The 24,090-nt window shown below is 36.1% G+C and overlaps 1 protein-coding gene across 1 annotated transcript in view; it reads right to left on the bottom strand.

Moving 5' to 3' along the window:
• MALRD1 (MAM and LDL receptor class A domain containing 1) overlaps positions 1–24,090 on the bottom strand; it is a 595,589-nt gene that overhangs the window by 393,143 nt on the left and 178,356 nt on the right. Inside the window, exon 21 of the mRNA XM_069547391.1 lies at positions 22,572–22,734. Within this exon, the coding sequence (XP_069403492.1) occupies positions 22,572–22,734 (163 nt within the window). The remainder of the gene's footprint in view (positions 1–22,571; positions 22,735–24,090) is intronic.

Below are 24,090 nucleotides of genomic sequence, written 5' to 3'. Positions count from 1 at the left end.
CATAATCTAAACTGAACATAAGCCTGCTAGTGTAAAGGAGGTAAAAGAAATGTACAAGCCATCTCTGTTAATAGGCAATAGGCTGGTCAGATGTAAATGACAATCACAAGTATGCAAATGAGTCATATTTTCCAGTCAGATTTTTATTAATTCAACAATATCAGGGTCTGATAAAAACTAAAATGTTCTATGCTCAAACTTTAAATATTCCTGTATTTGAATATTTTTCAATATTATTAAAGATATGGTGCCTTGAGATTAAGCACTTCTAACTTTTTACCATTTTTTTAAAAATGCCACACTGTACTAGAGATTAAATTAGCAATAAAGCATGAGTGAGGAGCAGCTTTAGAGGACTGGAATGCAAAAGCACAAAGTCAAGAAACACCTGGAGTAACAGGCAAATTTGGCCTTGGAATGCAAAATGAAGCAGGGCAAAGACTAAGAGAGTCTTGCCAAGAAAATGCACTGGTCATAGCAAACACCCTCTTCCAACAACACAAGAGAAGACTCTACACATGGACATCACCAGATGGTCAACACCGAAATCAGATTGATTATATTCTTTGCAGCCAAAGATGGAGAAGCTCTATACAGTCAACAAAAACAAGACCAGGAGCTGACTGTGGTTCAGATCATGAACTCCTTATTGCCAAATTCAGACTTAAATTGAAGAAAGTAGGGAAAACCGCTAGACCATTCAATTACAACCTAAATCAAATCACTTATGATTACACAGTGGAAGTGAGAAATAGATTTAAGGGCCTAGATCTGATAGAGTGCCTGATGAACTATGGAATGAAGTTGGTGACACTGTACAGGAGACAGGGATCAAGACCATCCCCAAGGAAAAGAAATGCAAAAAAGCAAAATGGCTGTCTGGGGAGGCCTTATAAATAGCTGTGAGAAGAAGAGAAGTGAAAAGCAAAAGAGAAAAGGAAAGATATAAGCATCTGAATGCAGAGTTCCAAAGAATAGCAAAAAGAGATAAGAAAGCCTTTTTCAGCAATAATTGCAAAGAAATAGAGGAAAACAACAGAATGGGAAAGACTAGAGATCTCTTCAAGAAAATTTGAGATAACAAGGGAACACTTCATGCAAAGATGGGCTTGATAAAGGACAGAAATGGTCTGGACCTAACAGAAGCAGAAGATATTAAGAAGAGGTTGCAAGAATACACAGAAGAATTGTACAAAAAAGATCTTCACGACCCAGATAATCACAATGGTGTGATCACTCACCTAGAACCAGACATCCTGGAATGTGAAGTCAAGTGGGCCTTAGAAAGCATCACTACCAACAAAGCTAGTGGAGGTGATGGAATTCCAGTTGAGCTATTTCAAATCCTGAAAGATGATGCTGTGAAAGTGCTGCACTCAATATGTCAGCAAGTTTGGAAAACTCAGCAGTGGCCACAGGACTGGAAAAGGTCAGTTTTCATTCCAATCCCAAAGAAAGGCAATGCCAAAGAATGCTCAAACTACTGCACAGTTGCACTCATCTCACATGCTAGTAAAGTAATGCTCAAAATTCTCCAAGCCAGGCTTCAGCAGTACATGAACTGTGAACTTCCTGATGTTCAAGCTGGTTTTAGAAAAGGCAGAAAAACCAGAGATCAAATGGCCAACATCTACTGGATCATGGAAAAAGCAAGAGAGCTCCAGAAAAACATCTATTTCTACTTTCTTGACTATGCTAAAGCCTTTGACTGTGTGGATCACAATCAACTGTGGAAAATTCTGAAAGACATGGGAATACCAGACCATGTGACCTGCCTCTTGAGAAATCTGTATGCAGGTCAGGAAGCAACAGTTAGAACTGGACATGGAACAACAGACTGGTTCCAAATAGGAAAAGGAGTGCGTCAAGGCTGTATATTGTCACCCTGCTTATTTCATTTATATGCAGAGTACATCATGAGAAATGCTGGGCTGGGAGAAACACAAGCTGGAATCAAGATTGCCAGGAGAAATATCAATAACCTCAGATATGCAGATGACACCACCCTTATGGCAGAAAGTGAAGAGGAACTCAAAAGCCTCTTGATGAAAGTGAACGAGGAGAGTGAAAAAGTTGGCTTAAAGCTCAACATTCAGAAAATGAAGATCATGGCATCTGATCCCATCACTTGATGGGAAATAGATGGGGAAACAGTGTCAACAGTGTCAGAATTTAGTTTTTTTGTGCTCCAAAATCACTGCAGATGGTGACTGCAGCCATGAAATTAAAAGATGCTTACTCCTTGCAAGAAAAGTTATGACCAACCTAGATAGCATATTCAAAAGCAGAGACATTACTTTGCCGACTAAGGTCCGTCTAGTCAAGGCTATGGTTTTTCCAGTAGTCCTGTATGGATGTGAGAGTTGGACTGTGAAGAAGGCTGAGGGCCAAAGAATTGATGCGTTTGAACTGTGGTGTTCGAGAAGACTCTCGAGAGTCCCTTGGACTGCAAGGAGATCCAACCAGTCCATTCTGAAGGAGATCAGCCCTGGGATTTCTTTGGAAGGAATGATGCTAAAGCTGAAACTCCAGTACTTTGGCCACCTCATGTAAAGAGTTGACTCACTGGAAAAGACTTTCATGCTGGGAGGAATTGGGGGCAGGAGGAGAAGGGGACGACCAAGGATGAGATGCCTGGATGGCATCACTGACTCGATGGATGTGAGTCTGAGTGAACTCCGGGAGTTGGTGATGGACAGGGAGGCCTGGCGTGCTGCGATTCATGGGGTCGCAAAGAGTCGGACACGACTGAGCGAATGAACTGAACTGAACTGAACTGAGGAGCAGCTATGATGTGTAAAACTATCTATTGTCCTGTGTTGCACACAGAAAGCTGACCCTCAGATCTCTGCATTTGTAGAGAGAGCAGATTATTTGGCTCTGGTTCTTAACCTTCTCACAATCACACTGATTAAGGGGATTCATATTGTGCCATGAATTCCCTGTGCTAGGCCACCGGAGTTCAACATCAGCATTTTAAAGCCTTGTATACTTTGTTAAGGATGATCATGAACTATCATTCTTTGACCTTTATGTTATTCTACAGCACTGCTCATCAGCAATTGCTGTTATCAGTTATTTATAGTATCACTGGTCTGTGTTGGAAAGGGCAATCTAAATTCTGAATATACAAAAGATGTAGATCATGTTAGAAGTATCTGAAAATGTAAACAAACACTACCACAGTGTTTTGTGGCTAATCCTCTGTTTTTCTAATAACGTGAATACAGAATGTCACAACTGGAATCTAAACTAAGGCAATGCTAGTAATGAAATTAACGTGGTACAAGTTATAACAGTTTAACGCTGTTAAAAGGGAAATCTTTTTTGAATTGAATGTGAACAGTGCATGGGTCGAGTCCAGGACAACTTGGGAGCAGATATTCTACTTCATAAAAAGCCTCTTGTGTCCTTCCATTTTAAATCAATCTTTGAAATACACCAATGATATTGACATTACTGGACAGTCATATTTGTTTCAAAAATTTTGCTGATAAAGATTGAATTACCAAATTTAATATTTAAATTTAAAAATAATTTAATAATATCATTTAATTTTTAAAAATCTACATTTTTTAATTAACTCACTAAAAGCTTTCCCAGAATATTAATTTGAGTTCATGATATCCTAACCAACCGGATAACTGTGTTTCATTAGAAAACTTTGTGTTTAACTTAAAATAGACTGAAAAGTAATCCCTGGAAGAAAATTTAGATCCCTACTTTAGTATCAGAAAATTTTATTTTAAACTCAGTGATTTCTCCAAAGAAATTATAGCTCAAAATATTTTTCTCTGTCTTCTTTTTTACAAGTACTGCATACATCTCATGTAAAATATATCCAAAGTTAATAAGTGTAATATATCTATGCACATGAGTTAAGAGCATATCAGGAAATAATCCATAAAAGCACCATAGTTCTATCTAAAGAAGTTTGGACAAGAGAACTAATTTTATCATCAAAATTTTATTATTGTCACCAATCTCCTCTGGCTTTGCTTTTAGCTTTTATTTATTTTTTAAGAACTCCTCTATTGGTCCAAATAGTAAATGCTTCAATTGTGTTGTCTTTTCATCATCCTTATTTTCTCTCAGTTACTTAGTATGCGATCAGCACAATGGTAGGCGTTGTAAAATAGTCAAATTCTCAGCACCCTTTTTCTCAAGATACAGTATCATGAAGGCATTAGACAAATAAAGTAATATTAGCGGTATTCTCAGACACGTGCTGGAATACAGCTAATACCCAGAGAAGAACTATTTGGATTTGACTGGAGAGAGATCAGAGAGTTTCGCAGAATTGACTTTCAACTAAGTTTGAAAGGATGGTTTGGAGATTGTTGAAAGAAAGTACCATGCATGACACAGAGTCCCACATTTGGGGAGTAAACAGATTCACTAGAAGAACAGGAAAGAGGGCTAATGATGATGTGGCCAAAATAAGAAGCCTGAGTCACACAAGAAAATACCTTAGTGATGAATGTATTAATTAACCTTACTCTGGCAACCACTTTGCAATATGCACATATAGAGAATTATTACATTGTATAACTTAAGCTTACACAATGCTGTATTATCAGTTATATCGAGATAAAGTTGGAAACAAAAAAAAATCATAATACCAAGCTAAGGAGATGAAGAAGGTCAACTTGGATGTTGGCTAAGTGCCTCAAATTAAAGAACTCAAAACAAAGTGAGGGATCTTTTTCTGTTCCCACAGAAAGGTCCTATTGGACTTCTGTCAACCCAGGCTTCTAAGTTAAAAACTAGTAATGCTCTTTAGCAGCTCTTTTTTCTTTTTCCTTGCATTTCCAGTTAGTCCAATTGTGTTGCATTTATATTATACAAGCATTACATCAGCTTCTCCAGCCTTTCCTCTTTTTGTCCTTCTTAATTTCACTTCTTACTCATCACTTGAAGTATTTCAACAATGAATTAGCCCTCTAGCACAAAATGCTACTCCAATCAATTACTATTACCAATAACTTTAGAAAAGCAAATTCAAGCACATCTTTCCCTTCATTAAATGTTTTATCATTCTGCTATTGTAAAATAGCTCCAGTTCTGAAGACCCCATAGAATGTGTCATCTAGGTTCCATTAACTTCTGACTTTCAATTAGAATTGGCTGGTATAAGATACGAGCAGGAGACTAGAAGGTGGAAAGAAAGAGCATTCAGGGTATTTATTCTCACAATCCCAGTCCCTTCCCTCTCTACCTCACCATTTTTGGAGCAGGGAGCCACAGAGTAAAATAGAGATAGAAAATCCACCAGAAAAAGAATTCAGAGTAATAATAGTAAAGATGATCCAAGATCTCACGAAAAGAATAGAGGCACCAATGGAGGTGATACAAGAAATGTTTAATAAAGAGATAGAAAATTTAAAGAACGAACAAAGATGAATGATGTGATAACTAAAATATTTAAAATACACTAGGAGGAATTAATAGCAGAATAAATGATGCTGAAGCATGAATAAGTGAGCTGGAGGACAGACTAGTGGAAATCATTGCTGCGGAACAGAATAAAGAAGAATGAGAAGAAACAAGGGCAGTCTAAGAGGCCACTGGTACAACATTAAATGCACCACACTCATATTATAGGAGTCCCGGAAGGAAAAGAGAGAAAGGACCTGAGAAAGTATTTGAAGAGGTAATAATTGAAAACTTCTCTAACATGGTAAAGGAAACACTCAAGTCCAGGAAATACATAGAGTCTCCTAAAGGATAAATCCAAGAAGGAACACATCAAAACACATATTAATCAAATTGATAGAAAGTAATGACAAAATCACTGCAGATGGTGACTGCAGCCATGAAATTAAGACGCTTACTTCTTGGAAGGAAAGTTATGACCAACCTAGATAGCATGTTGAAAAGGAGAGACATTACTTTGCCAACAAAGGTCCGTCTAGTCAAGGCTATGGTTTTCCCAGTGGTCACATATGGATGTGAGAGTTGGACTGTGAAGAAAGCTAAGTGCCAAAGAATTGATGCTTTTGAACTGTGGTGTTGGAGAAGACTCTTGAGAGTCCCTTGGACTGCAAGGAGATCAGTCCTGGGTGTTCTTTGGAAGGAATGATGCGAAAGCTGAGACTCCAATACTTTGGCTACCTCATGCGAAGAGTTGACTCATTGGAAAAGACCCTGATGCTGGGAGGGATTAGGGGCAGGAGGAGAAGGGGACGACAGAGGATAAGGTGGCTGGATGGCATCACCAACTCGATGGACATGAGTCTGAGTGAACTCTGGGAACTGGTGCTGGACAGAGAGGCCTGGCGTGCTGCAATTCATAGGGTCGCAAAGAGTTGGACATGACCGAGTGACTGAACTGAACTGAATGACAAACAGAAAACTGCTGATTATTACTGCTCCATGATGGCAGCATAGTATAGCTGCTATTTTATTTTTGCTTGGTGAAGTTCCATGCAGTTCTTTAAAACCAGCTCAAAAATCCATTTTTATAATGTTTTTTTTTCCTTTGTATACGATCAACCCTACTTCCTCTGCACCCAAGTAATATTGTACCTTCTTAATGGTCTTTATATTTTCTTTTAAATGATACCTAATTTTTTAAATGTCTCTTATCTATACTCAAATTTAAAATTCTTGCATATCCTTCTGTTATTTGCATAAAGTATTTCTCATAACTGGTATGCAGAAATCTCTCTTAAATTGTATTATATCTAGAAGTAACTATTCTTAGGGAATATCAGTGATGTTATGAATATATCAATAGTTTATACATTATGAAGTCACTATAGTCTTATAAAAATTTGACTGCTGCTGCTGCTAAGTCGCTTCAATCGTGTCCGACTCTGTGCAACCCCATAGACGGCAGCCCACCAGGCTCCCCCATCTAGATATAGACAAATTTGAAAGATAACAATGATGATACAGATTTTAAAATCTTGACTCTTTGGGAACGCATGTAAGAATTAAAGATTTTAAAATTAAAAAAAAAAAATCTTGGCTCTGAATCCCAACCTTATTATCCCAGAAACTTTATTACTGTACTGTTATACTACAAATAAAATATCTAAATATTTTTAGCTGTTTAAAGAGAACATTAGGTATATATACTCACTCTTTTAATCTGATGATTATAGAATTTTAAGAACTCTTTATTTTATGATGATTAATAACAATGAGAAAATAAAATTATAAAAATGAAAACATTTATAATAATAAATTATGCCCTTTAAAACAAAGTTCATAGAACCTAGTACATTTTTAATGAGATCATTAATATTGCTTACACTTCCTTAATTTAATTTTTATTATTATTGTTATATCTCTCCTTATTCTCAAAATATACTGCTATTTACAAAAATAAGATATAGTGTAACATTATAAATTAGAGCTTCTGTGGTGGCTCAGTGGCAAAGAATCTGCTTGCCAACGCAAAAGACACGGGTTTGATCCCTGGATTGGGAAGAACCCCTAGAGAAGGAAATGGCAACTAACTCCAGTATTCTTGCCTAGGAAATACCATGAACAAAGGAGCCTGGTGGGCTACAGTCCATGTGGTCACAAAAGAGTTGGACATGCCTTAGCAACTAAACAACAATAACATCATCATAAACTAAAAGATAAACACACATAAATGTACACTTTATTCTTACACTAAATGGAGCCACAGATAAAACTAAATCATGAAATGCATTTTATGTTATACAGAATCACTAACATTAGATTAAAATTTTCATTCTAAGATTTCTCTGAGTCAATATGAACAAGAAAACATAAACAGCAACATAATTCAGAGACTAAAGAAAACACAAAGCCAAAGTGATTGTATCACCCCTTTGGCACCAGTGAATTCTTACAGTCACCAGAAATAAACACAACACTTTTAAGGGTCTGTATTTCTCAATATGACAGAAAGTTAACAAAGGTAAAAAAGTAACCAAAGTTAGAAGCCCATTTTTGGAGCCATTCCTTTATGAGTATCAGGGCAAAACAACAACAACAAAAAAGTTTTCTGTATAAGATCTGGTTATCAGTATCTTTTGACAGTGTTTCCAGACAAGTCCAATGTGCTCCAGTTTTGAGAACCAGAACTTGGCTAAACAAACGGGTCTTCACAGCATGGCTGCCGGATGAGTGGCCTCACCTGGAAACTTAAAAATGTAAATATTAGGATCCAACCCAGACCTACGGAATCAGAAATTCTAGAGTGAGCCCAAGATTCCTGTGTTTTAACAAGCTCTCCAAGTGATTCTGATGTGTGACGGGGAACCACTGGACTAAAACAATTCCCAGGAAAGCGGAATGAGATTGCCTTCTACCAACAAAATGTGGGTTCTGGACTTAACGAAGAAAAGAAGGCAAGAATAGGTTTGGATACTGGATATTTCTTTTCTTTTTTTAAGATTTTTTTTTTTATGTGGACCAATTTTAACCCCTTATTAAATTTGTTACAATACTGCTTCTATGTTTTGGTTTGTTTTGTTTTTGGCCATGAGGCATGTGGGATATTAGCTTTCCAACCATTAATTGAACCTCCTGCAGTGGAAGGTGAAGTCTTAATCTCTGGACCATGATGGAAGTCTCTGGACATTTCTAGATTACTGCTTTCTCTCCAAACTACCATCACTAACACTTCACTCATCTACCCTTCCTTTTTCTTCTGAATTATTTATACAGTACCAGTTGTCTTGTTTCTCCATCTCCTGTGGCATAAAACTGCAATCAAATCAGGTCAGAAATCTTAAAAATGCTTGGTTCTTAAGCAAGAGATATTTCCAAGATGAGGAAAAGTGTGTAGGATCACAGATTAGAGCAACTGCGATTTGGATTCAAAGGTTCCGTCTCCCAAGTTTACTAAATAGTGTGCACCAAGGCAAGCTGTTTAACATCTTTAAACCTTGGTTTCCTGACATGCAAAACAGGGATAATTATATGAACCAGCAAAGTTCACTGGGAGGACTTAATGTGATTATGTACGAAAGCTATCCTCATAATGTCTATCACATAATAAACAATAGATTTCATTTCTAAGATGCTTCACTATGAAAGCTATCAGGGCTCATTTATCAGACCTCCCTGTTAATTGTGTATAATCAAAGAGGACATGCTGAGGAAACAGACCTATGTAAATATCTGAATTTAAAAATTCATAAACTTGGCATTTTCCCCCTTTTTCATGAACAGTCTCCACTTAATTGTAGATATTATTCTTTGAAATAGGCAAATCAAAGGTAGGTTTTTAAGTACAAAGTAGATGTAATTTTAATTCTATCTAACATTTATTAATGATAAATAAGTAATCTTCTGTTTCCAGAGAAAAACGATTTTAAAAAGATATAATTGAATTTATGTAACATCCTTCCATTAGCCATTACGTTACCAATGAATTGTTGAGCATACTGACCTTAGTACCTATCATGTGTAAAACTATGCATGATTTTTAATAAATCCACTTAAAACATCTTTTGTAGATACTTTTAAAATAAACACTATGGAGAGACATATATTCATTCATTTAGTCATGAAAAGATAACAGCTGTTCTATCTCTTATATCACATTTTAATCTTCCATCCTTTGGTTATCTGACCATTAATACAGAACTAAAGTAGAAACAGACATCTCTTGTAAACTAATTTTAATAAACTGTTTAATAAACTAAGACAAAACTACACTTCTTGGATAATAATGTTATAAAGAACTTGAAGAAAATGAGTTCTAAACAACAAATCTACTGAGATTTACTCAAACCATGAGACTGAGGAACTGTATTTTGAATTTCATTATGAGGGTAGTTCTAAAAGACAGACTTTCTAAAACCAATGTAAATAATTCTTCAATGGAAAAGTCTGTGCTAGATAGGATTACTACTACCTTCACCCATAGTTTATGGTTGAATTTGAATATCATATAAACTCTCAGGAAAAATTTATGTTCTTAATGTCAGAGATATTTGAATGGATGCATTAAAGTCACATCATCTTACAAATAAATATCTTTTTAATATGCAAACACAAGCATCACATTTAAGCAAAAACCTTCACACCATAAAGAAAATGCATTGCCTTCCTTTGCTTGTATTTCTAAGTCTGCAAAGTGAATGCACAGCAAATGTAGAAGATAAGAGGTTTCTTCCTTCCTCTATTAAAGCTCACTGTATATTTTTATACTAAGGCTTATGTAGACTTTGTTAACTTTTGCTCAAAACCTAGAGAAAAGTTTAATTTCAATTCAGTAAATTTCTTTTAAGTGTACAGAAATTTAAAAATTCACTTTGTGGCAATCCTTGGTGATTGAAAATATTAAACTAAATTAATAATGTTAATAATGAGGCTTAAAATGTCAAATTGAAAGGAGAACTAAATCAAGTAGGTGCAGGTAAAGAAATGTTTCCACTAGAATAAAATTATCTAAGAAGTATGAATATAGATTACAATAAGAGATGAATTTAGCTAAATAGGAAGCCACTTAATAAAGTAACCTGAAGCATTTCCAAGGCACTTGTTTTAGTGCCTGTATTTAGGAAAGACACAAAAGGGAAAATATTACGGAGACTAGATCCTAGTGAGCTTACAACCTAGAGGGAAAAAAAGAAAATAAATCCAGATGGCTATTTGCAGAAAACTCAATTGATGGAATTAATGTTGAATATTTGGAAAGTAAAGATAGTCATGAAGTATGTTACTGAAATAAATGATAATTCTAAATTTAGAAAAAAGGCCTCTCTTTCCATCTCAACCATGTCTACCCTCCACTTGCAGATATAGCTTCTTTAACAAACATTCTGAACTTTAAATGATACTATTTCCTTCCTGGCATTTTGACCACTGCAAATAAGCTCTCTACTGTCACAGTCAATTTCTGGTCAAGTTCACTACTCAGTGCCCTGAAACCTTAATATATTGACATGATTTGGGGGATCTATAATGGTATTTTGTAGACATATTCTGCACATAATATTTTGTCACACTATTTTCCACTGCCATCAAATATATGATGCTGACTTTAGAAGCAATTTACTGTTACTTTTTCCAGAGTGATAACTTGTTTGCATCTTTACCTTTATTTTTGTGAATTCCTCTACTCTCTTTTAGGGACCAATCCCCTTCCCCGTATGCTTGACAATAATTCAGTGCATACTAGGGGTGGAATGCATTCCATACATAGCAGAAAATTCTTTTCTTGTACCCAAAAGAGGCAATCACTAATCATCAATGATAAAACAGCATTGCCTCTGCCCTCCTGAGCTTGTGGTCCAGGGAAGACACTCAAGGTCTCTACAGAGAGATTGTTTCTCTCTGTTGTTGCTCAGTCGCTGAGTCATGTCTGACTGTTTTCAACCCATGGACTGCAGCACGCCAGGCTTTCCTGTTCTTCACTATTTCCTGGAATTTGTTCAAACTCATGTCCATTGAGTCAATGATGCTATCCAACCATCTCATCCTCTATTGACCCCTTCTCCTTCTGCCTTCAATCTTTTCCAGCATCAGAGTCTTTTTCAGTGAATCAGCTCTTCACATCAGGTGGCCAAATTATTGGCGCTTCGGCTTCAGCATCAGTCCTTCCAATGACTATTCAGGGTTGATTTCCTTTAAGATTGACTGGTTTGATCTCCCTTCAGTCCAAGGAATTCTCAAGAGTCTTCCCCAGTACCACAATTCAAAAGCATCAATTCTTTGGCATTCAGCATCTTTATGGTCCAACTCTCACATCCTAAATGACTACTGCAAAAACCATAGCTTTGACTATACAGATTTTGTCAGCAAAGTGATGTCTCTGCTTTTTCCCTCTCTAGTTCACATCAATAAAACTTCTCAAAGTTGGGAGACATTAAGTATGTACATCCTAAGAATTTTAAGATATGAAAAATATGATAAACAGTAACAAAAGGCCAATAAAAATTGGGAAAAATTTCTACGACATTTGTAACAGATTAAAAAAAAAAAATCCCCTCCATGCTTTAAAGGAGCTTATATCTAGGACCTGCAACTATAGAAGCCCATGTGTCGAGAGCCCATGCACAACAAAAGAAGCTACCACAATGAGAAGCACACACATGGCAATGAAGAGTCAACCCAGGTTACCTCAACTAGAGAAGGCCCACACGCAGCAAGGAAGACCCAGTGCACCCCATAAGAAAAAATAAGCACTATAAACTGAAAACCAAGCAAAGAGCACAAACAGGCGATACACAGAGAAATACACTTGAACAAGGTACAAAGGAAAAATGATAGGTTGCTCTGTCTTTGTTTTAGAGAAATGAAAAGAATGCAGTTAGCTGATATTTAATAGCTTTCATACACAAAAAATAATTCAATACTCAATTGCTTGGCAAACATACAGGCACGTACTGCTTTCAAAAATGGTACATTTTGGAAAGTAACACAAAATTATAAATCAAGTGTTTTAAAATATAATTAATAATATAAGAATTCTACTCTGTATGCCTTTTAACTCTCAGGATGTAATCTACAATATGTGTAAAGTCGCATAGTGTTCAGTGAAGGTTGATTAAATTTGTGTATAATCAAAAACAACTCGTAAATCAAATAGTGAGGAATTAAATTACTGAGTTATGGTGTATCCTGTTAATGGAAAACTACTGCCCCATTTTAAAAAGTATTGGCAAATAATTGCTTACAGATTGGATATAAAATTAAAAGCATATTAGAAAACAATGTGATTAACAGAACCTATTTCTGCTTATCAGAGAGATATATATATACACGCACACAATGCTTTTCATCATGGTGGCAAGATTATAGTTATTGCCATTATTTCCCTTTGTTATTTATATTTAAACATTTTCCTACAATAAGAATGCATTTCTTTTTTCCCGGGGAAAAAGCAGTACTTTTGTAACAATAAAAAAGTTAAAGTCTTAAAATAATCAGTAAATGGTCTTTACCCTTAGTGTGGTTTTAGTTCACTTACTTTAGTTCACTTATATTGTTCACTAAAATTCAAATTTGGAGAATCTTTGCAGGTATTATTAAAGATAGAGACAACCAAGACAGACCTGTAGACCTGAGTGTCTACAGGGGGCCTCTCCTGAGTGTTATGCATGTATTCATGTCTATGCTGGTTCCATGTCTGATTAACCTTGCGATTCTCACAGACCAGATGCTTAGGAAATACATGTCTAATTTAAGAATGAGTTGTGTGTCTAGTCAAGGGTACCTCTTCATCCTCCAGACCATAAAGATCTTTGAATATTTGATAAATCTGCATATACAAAGGTCATCAGATGATATTAATATATACTTGATTCATATGTTATATATATATATATATATAAATGGTTGATATGTGGTATGCTGCTGCTGCTGCTGCTAAATTGCTTCAGTCGTGTCCGACTCTGTGCGACCCCATAGACGGCAGCCCACCAGGCTCCCCCATCCCTTGGATACTCCAGGCAAGAACACCGGAGTGGGTTGCCATTTCCTTCTCCAATGCATGAAAGTGAAAAGTGAAAGTGAAGTTGTTCACTCATGTCCAACTCTTCGCGACCCCTTGGACTGCAGCCTACCAGGCTCCTCCACCCATGGGCTTTTCCAGGCAAGAGTACTGGAGTGGGTTGCCATTGCCTTCTCCAATATGTGGTGTAGTATGTTCAAATTTTCAAGTTGTCTTCACATAAGAATTAAATCTAATTTACCTTACTTGAGAAAATATTGTATTCCTCCGTATTTTGTATAACTATAACAATTTTGTGCAAAAGTTAGAATACAAATTAATTTATTTCATCTTAATGTGGTTAAAGGGAAAGCACATTTAAAAATTATATAATGAAAATGAATTCAAAAATTTTGAAAGTAACTATGATATACAAGTTATTTTATTATTAAACAGTGACCATTGGTAACATATCATAAATCATATGCTATATTAGGAATATATCATTAAAACTTTACCATGTAGGGCAAATACATTACCTAACAAGCTATATTTATATTATTTTAGGAATGGTTTACAAGTACTATTTTCAGCATAGATTTCTCTTAACTTCCATGTTTTGGAACAACTGTAGTTAATTTTTTAAAAATATTATCAAGTTAAAATACACCAAAATAAAATTAAAGTTATTTAATTCACTTAATTAAAACAAATTATTGATATGTATGGAAAAATAAAGAATAGGTGCTTAACTCAAGGTCAACCTAAAATGACAGCCATTTTTTTGTGTTTTAGAGTGCAATCATGCTTTATATCCAGTCCTGTGAAAACACTGCCAGAAATGCTATTTCCCACAAGTGTTAAAACAGTTAAGAGAAAATTACAACAGTTTAATTTTGATTTTGCCTGTTTGCATTTTTATTTTCATTTTAGCCAAACTGTTTCTAAAGCCTACTATTTAACCATTATTCTAGATTTATAAAACTGGATCTTTCAGAAATTATGTCGGGAGAGTGTTGAAGCATTTAAATTGGCCTATAAAATTTTGGCTTCCCAGACAGGACTCTGAGAAAGCAGTGATCCTGGCATTTAATGTCTAAGAGAGTAAAGCTTTGCAAATTGTTATTGTTGCAGAGCAGAAAACATTAAAATATTTTTGGGTTTACTGAAGCCTTTATCCACATTTATATCTAGCACTTAGACACATTATGGTATGCACAGTTATGTCACAGAGACAGCTTGCATTATTTATGTGGCTTTTAGTTTATAATGATGTCAAGCCTGTACAAATGCACAATGTAGATAGGAATCTAGGTCCACTTGCAACAATGTGGACTATAGCTCATTCCCATCTCAAAGACAACAGTCAGTGCTATGAAATAAAAATTTCAGAAAAAGTACTTCCAGCTTTATAAACAAGCAACACATGAAATTATATTCTATCTAATCTGCATTTTGAATGAGATGGTTCATACTCAAACAGCTTCTCAATAATTTGTAAGCAAACCTTAAAATGCAAGGCATTTAAAAATACCCTTTTTTTTTGTCAAGATGTTAATAAAATCAGTATATTTGGTTTTGATCTTAAAGAAAGGCAAGAATCATTTTGATTAGGGGTAGAGAAGAAAACACACAGGCAAAAAGACTGGAGAAAAAACGTTGGGTATCTTACATGAATGAGGCAACACAGAGGGTGCCTTGAAATTACATGTCTTCTAGATTAACACAGTGTAGCGTTTTCTCCCATACAATTTCTCAATTATAATAGTTACTTTATAGCACACACATTTTGTTGTTTTTGAATAAAATCATCTTTGAATTTTTCTATTGCTTCATTTTTCCTGAAATATTTTGTTCTAAATTTTTTAATTAGTCACTGGATTTAGAGGAAAATGAGTCAGCTATGATCAAAATTGGAAATAGTTGCTAAGAAAGCCACCCTCTTCTAGCAATACCCTCCCCACTTTCTCCCATATACAGCTGCTAAGAATGAGGTTTTAGAACCATCTAGAAGTTATACTAAAAGTACAGAGTCCCAGCTCTAGCCCCAAAATTCTGATGCAAGTGTCAGAATCTGCTTTCAAATAAATGTATTACATATTTAAATATTAATAAACACAGAAACGTGATCAGAGTTCCTTGATCTATACTTTGCAAAACTTCTCTAGAGCTTCTGTGAGCAGTCAGAAACCACCGGCCCAGAATATGTGTGTGTATTCTACTAGATATAATTCCATACGAACAACAAATAGAGAGAGCTTAACCTGCCTGAGGGGAACGATTTAAGGCTCCTAAAAAATCTTAATAGCAGACCTTATTTAACCAATAGATAGGCATTTACTGAAGTTAAATAAAATGGAATTGAGGGCCAAGGGTATAAAACTTTGTTCTTCTTGCTTCCAGCTGTGAAAATGAATAAGCTGGATCAAACAAAGGCTTTCTTATGAGATAAAAATGATCATAAAATTTATGGTACTTGCCTATGAGCCAATTTACCAATTTACATACCATGGTAAAGTTGACTTGGCTTGTTAAACTGATTATGGAGGTTAGAGGAGAGGATTCTGAGGTCTTATAAAATTACAAACTGAGAGAAATCATGCACAACACTCCTATAGCATCAATGTTCTAAACTTAATATGAATTAGCTACATATTCATATTCATACTTAATATGAATTAGTTACAAAGCTTAGATGCTAGGTAATCCAAATGCCTTGATTCAATAGTAAGCAAATAATTTTTTAAAACAATTCTCAGTTAAGATTCATGTTTTTCCAAGTTCTGTAGTAGTTCCTGGAGCGTGAATGGATATAAATCCATTTTACTTCTGTGTTTTGTATGTGTGTGTGTGTGTTGTTGTTGTTATTGTTTAACTAGATCATGGTTCTTTTCCCAAAATACCAAGAAAATAATTTTTCTACTAAATATTCCCTCTCACTGCCTAAGTTAAAGGAAATGGAAATTTCATCCAACTCCATTCTCAAAAGAACATGCAAATTGCAATGATATTAACATTGAGTAGGTTTTACTTTATTATTTCTCCAGATTATAATTAATTGAGAACAATATTTATTTTTAAATAAATTTTAGATTTCAATCCTAGGAAAAAATATCATGCCAGGTCCCCTTAGTTGGTCCCTGCTGAGCAGGATGAAGGGAGAATTCACTCACAAGCCCCATGCTAAGACCACTGCCACGCAGAAGAGGCCCCAGAAGAAGAGAAGACTATTTCTAATTCACATACATATGTTGAATGAAATAGCTGTATGGAATGGTGTTACTCTCCTATAAACAAAAAAAGTAAAATAAAGATATAACCCTTATTATAGACCCAGAGTTCACATTAGATCCTCAAATATAAAGACTTGTCTGTTACAAACCGAAGAGTGTCCCTTGGAATATCACTTCACTTTGTTAGCCTTTACTATTTCATTTCCATGATGAAAAACACAAGTTAAGACTTATCAAAGATTCAACTACACAATGAAAACCTCCCTACATATTCCTACTCCATCATGATAGACATTCTATTGCTTCACTAGGTATATAAAGTAAGAGAATATTTTGAAATACAGTAATGTGACTTGTTTTTCTTTGTACTAACTTATGAATGATCTTCGCCACCCTAAGCCAGAAGCAGTCTTTGCCTTAGGGTGAAGTGAAATCATAGAATGAAAGAATTGGTGTAGAGCTTTTGTATTTTCAAGAGTGCTCTTGAAAACTATCTCAGACACAACAGTCTAAAAATCTAGCTTTAAATCTCTAGAGCCAGATATCTGAGAGAGAAAAAAATATTTTCTAAATAGAAAAGCTCCTCTTTAAAAATAAAACAACAACAAAAACAGAATTTGGATAAACTGAGCTTGTGCTATATGCTGTGCTTAGCTGCTCAGTCGTGTCCAACTATTTGAGCCCCTGTGGTCTATAGTCCACCAGGCTCTTTTGTCCATAGAATTCTCCAGGCAAGAATACTGGAGTGGGTTGCCATGCCCTGCTCCAGGAGATCTTCCCAATTCAGGAATCAAACCTAGGTCTCCCATATTGCAGGCAGATTCTTTACCATCTGAGCCATAAGGAAGCTTAGAGTTCTACTACAAACCAGAGAGTAGGATAAATGACACATAAGAACTATTTCACAAAGTAAAAGGGAAAAAAAATTTAAAAAACAGAGAGGAAGGCAAGAGGAGATGGAAGCTTAGGGACTGCACCCTTCTCCAGGACTCACTGTAGTGTAGTGCTCATGCATTAAACATTATCTGATTAAGTATTCCTATTTAGGATATATTTAACTTTGTGCCTTGCAGCCTTTAATTATATAGTATCAATATATTGATCCTAATCATCAACTAACTCATTCAACAAATAATTACTGGTACTTAATTATATAGCGAATCTTAAAAATAATGCAATGAAAGGGAATCACAGTCTTTGAAATTCCTCAGGGAATTTGCAGTCTACTGGAGGTGGTGAGGGTGAAAGGCAGAGACAAACAAGTTAAAAGTCGACTTTATTACTCTGCTTATATGTTGTCATAGTTCTATTTACACTTTTACCACCTAGAAATGAGACTCTCTTTTTCTTTACAAAACTGTAGATTATTAATGAAGCACAGATTTGCACGAGCCACAGAAACTTTCTGAAATCATCCTATTCTTTTTTATGTGAGAAGCAGCCCGAGAAAACTTTTGTATACTGAAATTACAAAGCTTATTTGCCGTTTGTCAGAAGTGATCAAAACAAAGCAGCATTCATATCTGCTACTCTATATACTTTGGGCAACTTGGTTGCAGATGTTTAAATAAAATGATGGTAAAACTGGAACAATTTCAATGGAACACAAACAACAAAAGAGAGCTCAAAAAATCAGGGTGAAAAAGTCAGCCAGGAAAATAAAGTCACTGCACACTGAAGACACAGTGATCCCCTTGAGTGCAAGGTCAAGTTGGCCAGGGCAATAATGGACTGGACAGCAGATATACCTTTAGTTTTCTTTGAAGCAGCAACCATAGGAGCTGGGGGTCATAAAGCTTTACCAGCGGAGAAGTGTGAAGGCATAAAGGTTTTGAAAAGATTCTCTGTAATATAAACGGGGAGTTCTTTGTTGTCTTCAGTAACATTTCCTTGAAATGATTAAAAGGAAAAAAGAAAAATGGGAGCTTGTAGGGAGTATTATTTGCAGACTACAAAACAGGGGAAGGAATGAGTTATCTACACTTGAAAGAAAAGACCAAAATAAATGATGATAAAGAGCAATGGCTGGAACAAGGGAGAAAGGGCAAAGTGATGGAGGAGAAGTTTGGAAAAGAAGAAAAGAGGGAAAGAAATTTGGAGAAGGGATGAATGTGTATCTCCTTCTGGATCCTGGGCAATATTACAAATTATTTTTCTTTACTTACACATGCTTTTCTCTGGTTTCTATGACTTCTTTTGTATGTAAAGGAGTAGTTTACTTAGAGAAGAGCATAGAGAAGAAGGAAATGGGGATTGTGTCATCCATCCTCACCAGACAGTTGCAAAACATATTGAAACACAATCTACACAAAGACTTCATGAGGTATAATAAATTGCATATGCATTTAAGGCAGTCTATAAAATGTTTTTTTCTAAATTTTTTAAATTAAAAAAACATTGTTAATTTTTCTTAGAGCATAGTTGCTTTATGATGTTGTGTTAGTTTCTACCACACAGCAAAATGAATCAGCTCTATGTGTATATGTGTGCATGTGTGTGTGCTAAGTCACTCCAGTTGTGTCCTATTCTTTGTGCTCCCATGGACTGTAGCTCACCAGGCTCCTCTGTCCATGAGATCCTCCAGGCAAGAATTCTAGAGAGGGTTGTCATGCCTTCCTCCAGGAGATCTTTCCCACCCAGGGATCAAACCCACATCTCTTATGTCTCCTGCATTGGCAGGTGGGTTCTTTACCACTAGTGTCACCTGGGAAGCGTATATACATATATGTATACATATATCTATGTATATGTCTATGCCCCAACCAGTAATGCTGAAGAAGCTGAGGTTGAACGGTTCTATGAAGACCTACAAGATCTTTTAGAACTAACACCCAAAAAAGATGTCCTTTTCATTATAGGCGACTGGAATGCAAAAGTAGGAAGTCAAGAAACACCTGGAGTAACAGGCAAATTTGGCCTTGGAATGCGGAATGAAGCAGGGCAAAGAAAATGCACTAGTCATAGCAAACACCCTCTTCCAACAACACAAGAGAAGACTCTACACATTGACATCACCAGATAGTCAACACTAAAATCAGATTGATTATATTCTATGCAGCCACAGATGGAGAAGCTCTATACAGTTAAAAAAAACAAGACCAGGAGCTGACTGTGGCTCACATCATGAACTCCTTATTGCCAAATTCAGACTTAAATTGAAGAAAGTAGGGAAAACCACTAGACCATTCAGGTATGACCTCAATCAAATCCCTTATGATTATACAGTGGAAGTAAGAAATAGATTTAAGGGCCTAGATCTGATAGATACAGTGCCTGATGAATTATGGACGGAGGTTCGTGACACTGTACAGGAGACTGGGATCAAGACCATCGCCATGGAAAAGAAATGCAAAAAAGCAAAATGGCTGTCTGGGGAGGCCTTACAAATAGCTGTAAAAAGAAGAGAGGTGAAAAGCAAAGGAGAAAAGGAAAGATATAAGCATCTAAATGCAATTACAAAGAATAGCAAGAAGAGATAGGAAAGCTTTCCTCAGTGATCAATGCAAAGAAATAGAGGAAAACAACAGAATGGAAAAGCCTAGAGATCTCTTTGAGAAAGTTAGAGACATCAAAGGAACATTTCACGCAAAGATGGGATCGATAAAGGACAGAAATGGTATGGACCTAACAGAAGCAGAAGATATTAAGAAGAGGTGGCAAGAATACACAGAAGAACTGTACAAAAAAGATCTTCACGACCCAGATAATCACGATGGTGTGATCACTCACCTAGAACCAGACATCCTGGAATGTGAAGTCAAGTGGGCCTTAGAAAGCATCACTACCAACAAAGCTAGTGGAGGTGATGGAATTCCATCCTGAAAGATGATGCTGTGAAAGTGCTGCACTCAATATGCCAGCAAATTTTGAAAACTCAGCAGTGGCCACAGGACTGGAAAAGGTCAGTTTTCATTCCAATTCCAAAGAAAGGCAATGCCAAAGAATGCTCAAACTACCACACAGTTGAACTCATCTCACAATGCTAGTAAAGCAATGCTCAAAATTCTCGAAGCCAGGCTTCAGCAATATATGAACCATGAACTTCCAGATATTCAAGCTGGTTTTAGAAAAGGCAGAGGAACCAGAGATCAAATTGCCAACATCCGCTGGATCATGGAAAAATCAAGAGAGTTCCAGAAAAACATCTATTTCTGCTTTATTGACTATGCTAAAGCCTTTGACTGTGTGGATCACAATCAACTGTGGAAAATTCTGAAAGAGATGGGAATACCAGACCACCTGACCTGCCTCTTGAGAAACCTATATGCAGGTCAGGAGGCAACAGTTAGAACTGGACATGGAACAACAGACTGGTTCCAAATAGGAAAAGGAGTACGTCAAGGCTGTATATTGTCAGCCTGCTTATTTAACTTCTATGCAGAGTACATCACGAGAAATGCTGGTCTGGAAGAAGCACAAGCTGGAATCAAGATTGCCAGGAGAAATATCAATAACCTCAGATATGCAGAGGACACCACCCTTATGGCAGAAAATGAAGAGGCGCTAAAAAGCCTCTTGATGAAAGTGAAAGAGGAGAGTGAAAAAGTTGGCTGAAAGCTCAACATTCAGAAAACGAAGCTCATGGCATCTGGTCCCATCACTTCATGGGAAACAGATGGGGAAACAGTGGAAACAGTGTCAGACTTTATTTTGGGGGCTCCAAAATCACTGCAGATGGTGACTGCAGCCATGGAATTAAAAGACGCTTACTCCTTGGAAGAAAAGTTATGGCCAACCTAGATAGTATATTCAAAAGCAGAGACATTATTTTGCCGACTAAGGTCCGTCTAGTCAAGGCTATGGTTTTTCCAGGGGTCATGTATGGATGTGAGAATTGGACTGTGAAGAAGGCTGGGCACTGAAGAATTGATGCTTTTGAACTGTGGTGTTGGAGAAGACTCTTGAGGGTCCCTTCGACTGCAAGGAGATCCAACCAGTCCATTCTGAAGGAGATCAGCCCTGGGATTTCTTTGGAAGGAATGATGCTAAAGCTGAAACTCCAGTACTTTGGGCACTCATGCGAAGGGTTGACTCATTGGAAAAGACTCTGATGCAGGGAGGGATTGGGGGCAGGAGGAGAAGGGGACGACCGAGGATGAGATGGCTGGATGGCATCACGGACTCGATGTACGTGAGTCTGAGTAAACTCCGGGAGTTGTTGATGGACAGGGAGGACTGGTGTGCTGTGATTCATGGGGTCGCAAAGAGTAGGACACAACTGAGCGACTGAACTGAACTGATACCTATATCCCCTCCTTTTTGTGTTTCCTTCCCATTTAGGTCACCACAGAGCACTGAGTAGAGTTTCCTGCGCTTTACGGTAGGTTCTCGTTAGCTGTCTATTTTATACAGTGTCATATCAATAGTGTATATATGTCAATCTCCCAATTCATTCCACTCCCCTCGACCCCCTTGGTATCCATACTCTTATTCTGCTTTCCAATAGGATCATCTATGCCATTTTGAGGGGCTTCCCCAGTGGCTCAGTAGTTAAATAATCCATCTACAATGCGGTAGACAGAGGAGATGGGGATTCGATCCCTGGGTTGGGAAGATCCTCTGGCGGAGGAAATGGCAACCCACTCCAGTGTGTTTTCCTGAAAAATTCTATGGACAGAAGAGCCTGGAATGCTATCATCCAAAGGGTTGCAAAGAGTGTAAGTGACTGAGCAACTAAGCAAGTATGAGAAATGACACCATTTTTCAAGATTTCACATATATGCATTAATATACAATATTTTTCTCTTTATGACTTACCTTACTCTTTATGACTTTTATAAGAGCATTTACTACTTTTTAAATTAAATGTCTTCTTCAATATTGTAAGAAAGAATATACTTAGTCCACTTATTCTCTCACTTAAACATTCATCTTTTCAAGAGCACTAACAGGGTAAGGGGGCAAGGCAGGAATTTGGACAGTGCTTAATAAACAGTTCCTAAGAGAAATTTTCCAAATATGTGGTCACTTACGCTGTATGATCCACCGATGGCCTGTGATTTTCCTCACCATGATGAATACTGGTTCCATTACCAAGTCCCCATCTGAATGTGTTTGAATCTTTAATTAATTTTTCTGAGTTTGGCTGGTACCATTTACACAGGCTTCCTTTTTCAAAACTGCAAATGTCCATAGCTTGAAGAGAATGGGACAAAGACAAGATGAGTTAATCACAAAAATGTATCAATAAATGGCAATTTCCATCTGCATCAGCACTTTCTTACACTTGGGGATTTTTAAAATTTTTAATCAAACTTTTCAACATTACTGAAATAATTAGGCTAATAATGCTTTATGTAATCACTTGAAGAGTTTTAAAGAAATCTAGGTGTATTATATTCAAATATCTATAGTCACTGAAATGTGGAAATAAATGCACACACTGAAGAATCTGCTTTCATAAACAAGGTTTTAATTAGCTCCTAAAGCAGCACTTTCAGCATCACCAGTCTCTTCTGACACAACACTTAGATGCTTATATGACCTCCAAGTTCTGATAAGTCTGTTCTTTTGTCACAGTATTACTACGAAAACTAAATTCCAAATTACTTAAATTCAAAGCAATAAGATTTTCAACAGCTTTTATATTGAATCTCTTTCCTTGAAAGTTTTCAATATTCTTATGACTGTATTGCAATATCAAAAACTAAAAAACCAGTGATTTTTTAAAAATACATTGGTTGTGTGTGAAAACAAAAGCCCTCTCTTCCTTTCCCCCTCCCTTTCTCTCTGCATGTGTTCATATGTCTGTCTGTTTTCAATCCTTTACTTCTGAAAGATTCAATTCAATGAGGTTTTGCATAAAAAATGGAAAGCCTGGCGTGTTAAAAAAAATAAAAACCAAAACTCCAGTTTTTTTCAATTTTTAATTGGAGGATAATTATGTTATAATATTGTAATGGTTTCTGCCATACATCAGCATGAATCAGACATGGGTATCTTTAGATGGCATAAACAATAACAACATAGACTACCACTACCACCATTTAGAAACTTGGGTTCATAGTTCAACATAAAATTTGAGAAGGAAACCCTCCATCAAAAAAAGTGATTTTAATCATGATATTCAGGTGTGTTATTTAATCACTGATATTAATATTGATCATGTGATTATTCTGTGGAAGAGGTTAAGTATTCAATAGAATCTTGTTCTTCACATAATTTTAAAAAGACCTTAAAGAGTATAAGTTTTTAAAAAATTATAGGACAGAGTTTCAGGCAAGCTATCTGCTGTACAATATTGTACCTATAGTCAACAATGCCGTATTGTACACTTAAAAATGTATCAAGGGGGTAAATCTTATATTGTGTTCTTATTATAACAAAAAAATTAAAAAATGTAAGACTAGATGACAGGAAGATTTGTCACAATAGTTCATCTTACAAAGAGATAGAGGAGGAAAGACATACAGTTTGTTCAGAAATAAACAGCAATAATTCATGTTTAATCAAAATTAAACATCCTCATAATTTTAAAATGATAATTTAATT

Source organism: Ovis canadensis, chromosome 13, assembly GCF_042477335.2.
Source record: "Ovis canadensis isolate MfBH-ARS-UI-01 breed Bighorn chromosome 13, ARS-UI_OviCan_v2, whole genome shotgun sequence".
Taxonomy (NCBI): Eukaryota; Metazoa; Chordata; class Mammalia; order Artiodactyla; family Bovidae; genus Ovis; species Ovis canadensis.
The sequence above is the reverse complement of the archived record's forward strand: the minus strand, read 5'-3'. Positions and strand labels throughout refer to the sequence as shown.